At 43.0% G+C, this 6,901-nt stretch overlaps 1 protein-coding gene across 1 annotated transcript; it reads right to left on the bottom strand.

Moving 5' to 3' along the window:
- Window positions 1-310: 310 nt before the first annotated feature.
- On the bottom strand, window positions 311-1,661 carry LOC144989453 (contactin-1-like). Its single transcript, XM_078941944.1, has 2 exons — window positions 1,309-1,661; window positions 311-592 (listed from the first exon to the last, which is right to left on the bottom strand). Exons 1-2 carry the CDS (start codon window positions 1,447-1,449, stop codon window positions 326-328), a joined length of 408 nt encoding a protein of 135 aa, XP_078798070.1. The 5' UTR covers window positions 1,450-1,661; the 3' UTR covers window positions 311-325.
- Window positions 1,662-6,901: the final 5,240 nt, after the last annotated feature.

Raw genomic sequence — 6,901 nt, 5'->3', positions numbered from 1 at the left:
CGTCTTTCTTTTCTTATTTTGTTTAATCTAATGTTGCAGGTTGTTTAAAACCAACACTTCCACACCACCCAACGGAACTCTGAGAAAGTTGGCCACATTGGTGGAAGGAGAGGGCGTGGGGCTTGATTATTTAAGTGTTGGATTAGCGAAGAGAGTGGGACAAACTACTCAACAACGTGACAAACTACTTCTCCAGCATCACAGGTGGGAGTGGGGTCGGACCAGAGATGCGACGAAGTGAATAAAAATATATTGATGGTCTTGTCAATAACAACACATTTTTTTCGTTAAAATTTGGGTAGTACGTAGTTCTCATTTCTTTATTTTATTTTTCTTGTACGTCAGCGTGGATGCTGTACTTGCAGAAGGAGGAGCAGTTCACATCGGACTGGAATCCAAAGTATTTTAAGGAGCCGCATTGACACTGGGCCTTACCCTTAATCCGAATCTTCCTGATTGGGCCATCCCCTCCTTCGTATCGGCCGCGCACCATCAACTCAAAGTCTCCAACCTGAGGCATGGGGAAGTCCATAAAGTGCCAACCGGTGATGTAGACCTTCCCGTAATAGTATCCTGTTTTCCTGAACATGATCTATGAAAAGAGAAGCAGAATTTTAAACACACCTAGCATGTTCGTAGACTTTTGTTTGAGGGTCATGTTATGCAGACACTAAGTACATGTTGCACAGATGAAATTTAGTCATACGTGAATATAAGTGGAAAAAGTGTGAAAAGTTGTGGTCTTGACAGGAAATTTTCAAAGATGTATCCCGAATAATCCACGTTAAAACCAGAGAAGAACAACGAAGAACATGAACCGAGCATGATTACTGCTCTTTTTAGCTGCAATTCATTAGTGATTCGTGCGTCAATTACGTAATTTTAACGTGATATGGGCACCGTATACGATATATAAAAGTTATACATTGGTGGTACATGCGTGAAAAGTTTGTTAGACATAAGTGGAACGGTCATGGAAAATCACACATTTGTGTTTGCATCTCGCAAAAATCACGTACAATTGGATAAGATTTATGTAATAATTGCATATGAACTTCGTTAAATACACATAAACTACATAATTCTCTACTAACCTAAAATTTTGAACAGCTGAAAACCGAATTAATGCAAAGACCAGTCGGCCGTAATGGACAGACACCTGGGCACATCGACGAACGCAAGAAACACTGATGAATTACGTATATCCCGCATGTATCACGAAAGACGTGGAAAATGCGCAGATTTTAAGTAGTTTCTGTATGACTCTTTAGTTAGTAATCTTTAGTTATTAAAGGTTCCTTCACTCACTTTGTAGTACAGCGGGAAGGAAATGTTACCAAACCAGTCGTACTGGATGTGGTCCCACCACACGTACAGCCACTGTCCTGTCCAGCTGACGTAGCACCACATCCTGGGGGGTTCTGGGGGTGCTGTAGAGGAAGTGTTCATTGAGCCCGTTTGGTTTTGATTTAATAAATTACTTGATTTCCCGCTCTGGGATTCATCTTACGTGGGCGCTTTGTGAACATTTCGCAGTGCTCTCCAGTGTTGTGTTGTGAGTTATCGTATTTTGAGTTATTGTGTTGTGAGTTATTGTACAGTGGCAGAGAGGTGCAATTTGGGGGATTTTTTTTGGGACAGAGGGAGAAACCAAAGCACCTGGAGAAAACCCTGTTTTGTGTCAAGCATTAAGGGGGGGGGGTAACTTTCCACGCAATTGCCTGATCTCAAGAAAAATAGAACTGTACTGTCACTAATGTAATAATTTTCTTTAAATCAAACAAAATAAAAATTAAAACAAAACTGTTAAAGTAAACCTAGCTTAAACTTAAAAGAGCTGTTGTTTAAAGTTACATTTAGTGCAATAGAATAAAAAATAAAATAGAAAATAGAATAGAGAAGAATAGAGCTTTTCCCACAGTTTGCTCTACTTAGAACATCATAACTCCATCTAAGCTGCTAAAGGGCTAAAGACTAAATGGGGAGGGGATTGTGGGGGGACTTTGTGTCTGTGTGGGTTGTGGGGGGGCTTGGTGTGTGTGCGTGGGGGGGCGGGGGTGTCACAGGAAGAAGGCTTTCTATCCGGAGCTGTGGTCGGGGACCCTTTTAAACAGGTTCAGGAACCTCTGACCAAGACTTTTCTTTGTAGTCTTCTTTTTCAGCTCGTCCACCTGCTGCTGCAGTTGATGGATTTGGACCTGGAAGTCCTCTTGAGTCTTTCTGATGGTTTTCTTTTTCGTCTTCACAACTTTCTTGAGGTGAGGGACTTGTTGTGAAAGGCTGGACTTTTCGTCTTCCAGCTGCTGCTGCTGGCTTTCAAGTTCTCTCTGGACTTGGGCCAAAGCAGCTCTTAGTTTGGTGGACTCCTTTACCTCCAGGTCAAAGCTGAGTTTGGCTTGATTTGTTTGGATCCTCTCTTGCTACAGCTCTTCTCCCATTTGCTGTAGTTTCAAGCCAAGGTCCAACTTGTTCTTGTGATGGGCTTGTTTTGCCATCTGAAGCCGTTGGGTTTCTTGCAGCAGCTTTTCCTTCAAGGTGACTTCAGATTTGCTGATGATGGCATCTTCTTCTCTGATGGTTTGTTTTAATTTATGCACGGCCTTCTCATTATTGGAGAGCTGTTCCAAAAAGTTCTTTTCAGTTTAGTAACATGCTGCCTTGAGCTCCTTACAATTTCTTCTTAATTCAGCCATTTCTTTCACAAAAGAGTCTTTTTCTCATTGTGTTTTTGGAGCCGGAAGACCTTTTTCTTGGAGAATTCTTCACAATCGATCATCTCAGTCTGCATTACATTCAGACTGGACATGACCTCTTTGATTTCTGTAATGTAAGAGGACTCTTCTTTTCTCCATTTCTGTCTTTCTCGGCTCATCTGTTCTTCAAAGTGAGCAGGTTTCTGAGCAGCTTCCCGCAGCATCTCATCTTTCTTCTGTTGATCCAGTTTTAGGTTTTTAATCTGACCCTCTAGTTCTGCAATCCTTGTCCTGGACGAGTTAAGCTCCTCACAAGGTTTTCCTAATTCCGCCATTTCCTGCTGGAGGAAGGTGATTTGACTCTGCCAGTCTTCTCTTTCTTTAGCCAGCTAAATCTGTGCTTCTGTTAATGCTAGCTGATGTTCATTTAGAAGAAGTTCTTTCTCCGTTCTTTCTTCATCCATCCAACAGAGTAGTCGGACAATTTGTCTCTTTTTCTTGAAGAGTCTTCTTTTATGGGTCACCTCGGCCTCTTTTTGAGCTTCCCTTAGTTGAGCGATTTCTTGCATGAAAGAGGACTTTTCTTTCTGCCATTGCTGCCTTTCCATTGTCAGGCGGCTCAAAGAGGTTTCCACTTTCTCTAAAAGTTCTTTCTTGTGGCTCATCTGTTCTCCAAGCTGAGCAGCTTTCTGAGCAGCTTCCTGCAGCATATCATCTTTCTTCTGTTGATCCAGTTTTAGGTCTTCAATCTGACCCTCTAGTTCTGCGATCTTTGTCCTGGACGCGTTGACCTCCGGACAAGGTTTTCCTAATTCCGCCATTTCCTCCTGGAGGAAGGTGATTTGACTCTGCCAGTCTTCTCTTTCTTTAGCCAGCTGATTCTTTGCTTCTGTTAATGCCAGCTGATGTTCATTTAGAGCAGGGGTCGGGAACCTATGGCTCGCGAGCTATATATGGCTCTTTTGATGGTCACATGTGGCTCGCAGACAAATCTTTAATTATACTTTTTTTTTTCATTAGACCAGTCCATCTCGGGTGCGATGCGATGCCAGTAGTAGCGGTGCTTGGAGAAAAAAAATCTGCACCGCAAATCAGTTTACTATGATCTATTATTTCACAGAGTTTATAACAGCCTAAAACCTGCGAACTGCCGTCTCTTCAACTGTGCGCTCATGTCTCTGAGAAAGAGCGCGGGATGTGTGAGGAAGAAGGGGGGTGTTGTGGGCACGAGCAGCAAGGTGAATTGCGTAAGGATCGTCAAAACTTAAAACACGCAGCCCGTCACATACTGCAGCCTATGAGTATATGTTTGGCTCCGCGTCTGCATGTGAGCGGTTTTCTCACATCTACAGAACATTCAGACCAACCTAAGATCACGTTTAAAGTCTCAACACCCGCATGAAGCTGAAACTCACCACATATCAACCAGACTAGACCATCAGCAAAACCACGCAGCACCAGAAGTCATAATAATGGTAGGAAATACTCATCATTTATTAGCAACATAAAAATGTTATTAAAAAGAATCCACAGACTTATTGTACTTTGAAAGTGTTGAAATTACATAAAATGCACACATTCAATCGTATATTTAGTTTTAAACATATTGTTGCGGACTGAGCTGAACTAGGTGGCTGTTGTTGGATCGCGTTCAAAATTTTGGAGCTCATTGAATGCATCAAGCAGAGATGCTGATTGGCTCTCAGTTCTGTCGCTCAGCCTGTTATGTAGTTTTGACCAATGGGGTTCAGCCATGGGCCAAATAAGGGTAATAGGAGGGCTGGAGCGGCACTGAGCGAATAAGAGTTTGGGAAGCGCTCTCAGCGGGAGAGACTGAGGAGTTGCTGAATTAACTGTACGGCGTTGGTTACAGCCTGCAGTAACCAGAATAAAGAACCTTAAAAGAGGTTAAGTCTCCGTGCCTCAGTGTGGGAAAGGGACACAACATTATCGTATGGCTCTTTCGAAATTACATTTAAAAATATGTGGCGTTTATGGCTCTCTCGGCCAAAAAGGTTCCCGACCCCGACAAGACATCAAAAGAAAATGTACATGATATGGAATAAAAGAATAGCTGACTTTAGAAAAAAGCTGTTTGAGAAAGCATCTGACCTGCCAGATGGTTTAATCCAGCCCAGTCATGAAGAGTAAAAATCATAAGAATGTTTAAAAAAGAAAGCAATTTTCTAGTCCATTCCTATGGCGAGTTGTGATTTTTGAAAGAAATAACCGAAATCCACAATTCCGCCACTAGGGGGAGCTAAAGAAAAGCAAAACAAGTGAAACAGCATATCTTTGCAAGTGCTAAAAGTGAAACCTTAGGCTACGTTCACACTGCAGGGCTTAATGCTCAATTCGGATTTTTTGAAAAAATCTGATTTGTTTGCTAGACCGTTCACATTTCCAAGTAAATCCGAACTTTTGTGATCTCCAGTGTGACCGTGACACGACCCAAACGAGACCCGCATGCGCAGAAGCCAGAAGAGTACTCAACGGTGAACGACGTCACTTGTTGTTTGCGGAGCAAACGTTAACAATGGATGTCAACAACAGTGTTGTCAACAGTGGAGCTCTTTTTGTAATATTAAATTTATTTTCACGAAGGAGCAGCTCAATTACAATCTTCACATTTTAAGAAGGCAATGGAGTCGGGATCGTCTGTACACACTGTTGTGGAAAGGAAATGTGCATGTGTTGGGGCTGCGCGCCCGCGTGTGTGTGTGTGCAAGCGCGTGCCCCGATAGAGAATAGGGGGGGGGGGGGGGGGGGGCTGTGTGTGCGCGCATTCATGTTGTGTGTTACGGAGGAAGGAGGGCGGTAATAAAAGGTTTCCCCCAGAATAAATGCTATGGACTCTTTATTAACCCATTCCGGAAAATCTAAGGATCAGAACAGGGTGGAGGAGGAGGGGGATCGCCTGGGTCCCCCGCGCTTCTGAGCACGGTCGGAAAGGGGAGAAAGAAAAAAAAGTTATCGCGGGAAAGGTTCAACACCACGCTCTGCCATTTATCTGGAAATTTTTTCAAAAACCGCCCAGTTGCGATCAGAGCCCTGGAGTTTGGCCTGAATAGAGCGATTACCCCAAATATTAATACAATCGGGGATCTCGCTTCCCTTCCACTGACTGGTCTCTGCAGCATCGTCCACCATGGTTGTTGTTTATGTTCTAGTTCCCGCCTACTTCAATGCAAAATGATGACGTTTGTTGCGTGTCGATGACGTACGGTTCGGAATCAAGTCGCCTGGCCGGTCAGACGGCGGTCGCAATTGAAAAGAACGGCTACAATTCGGAATCAGGACGGCAAATCTACGGGGCCTGGGTCGCAATTGAAAAGATCGGATCTGTGTCGTTCAGACTGTCATGATTAGATCGGAATTGGGCCGCTTAGGGGCAAAAAATTCGGAATTGGGTCGTTTCAGGCTGCAGTGTGAACGTAGCCTAACAGCTCTTTGTCTGGGTAAGATGCAGTTTCGTTCCCTGCGAGCCTCACCACTGTTACATTGCTATAAGAATGATCAGTAGTGACACCCTAATGACCAAAATGTCAAAAAAGAAAAAGAATGTTGAAGTGAAGTGCAGAGCTTTCCAGGAAAAATGGAAATAGTTTTATTTGTTCACGGAGCTCAAGGCAAAACATGCGTGGTCTGTATGTCATCAACAGGTGCTCAAAGAATATAACATTCAGCAGCACTATGAGACTCACCATAAAGAAAAGCTTCAAAATTTGCATTTTTCATTGATTTGCACATTTAAATTTTAGGCAGATGTTTCATTTTATTCCCGTAGCCCCTCTTGAGTGTATTATTGGGATTGCTTTAGTGTCAGATGTAAAATATTCAGTCTGTGTAAAATTAAATAAAGCATTTTACTTTTGAGTGAAATGCATTTAATTTGAGATCCATTGGCCTCTGTGAATGAATGTGTGATACTATGTGATCAGGCTACGATGTTAGTTCAGGCATTTTTTCCAACTGAGTAACTCTAACCTATGTTGGAGCATGATTTGTTTACAACGGGACCTGCAATTTCTTCTTCTATGGTGTGACGTCATTATTAGTCTGAGGCTGTGTGGCTTGCGACTATTGATGACGTCACACCATAGAAGAAGAATTTGCAGGTCCCGTTGTAAACACAGTTCTAACATAGAGTGAAGGCCTGTTCACACCGGGACGAATTTCGCTCGCGATATTCGCCGACGTTTAACGCC

The sequence above is a fragment of the Oryzias latipes genome, chromosome 23 (assembly GCF_053564925.1).
Source record: "Oryzias latipes strain Hd-rR chromosome 23, Olatipes_Hd-rR_3.1".
Taxonomy (NCBI): Eukaryota; Metazoa; Chordata; class Actinopteri; order Beloniformes; family Adrianichthyidae; genus Oryzias; species Oryzias latipes.
Note: the sequence above shows the minus strand (reverse complement) of the source record. Positions and strands in the feature narration are given on the sequence as shown.

What these genes read in the sequence shown, in the direction of transcription:
- LOC144989453 (XM_078941944.1), bottom strand. Translation starts at nt 1,449, where the DNA reads ATGAACACTTCCTCTACAGCACCCCCAGAACCCCCCAGGATGTGGTGC. An exon ending in CCTTCCCGCTGTACTACAAA is followed by an intron (nt 593 to 1,308) that starts GTGAGTGAAGGA and finishes CTCTTTTCATAG; the next exon opens with ATCATGTTCAGGAAAACAGG.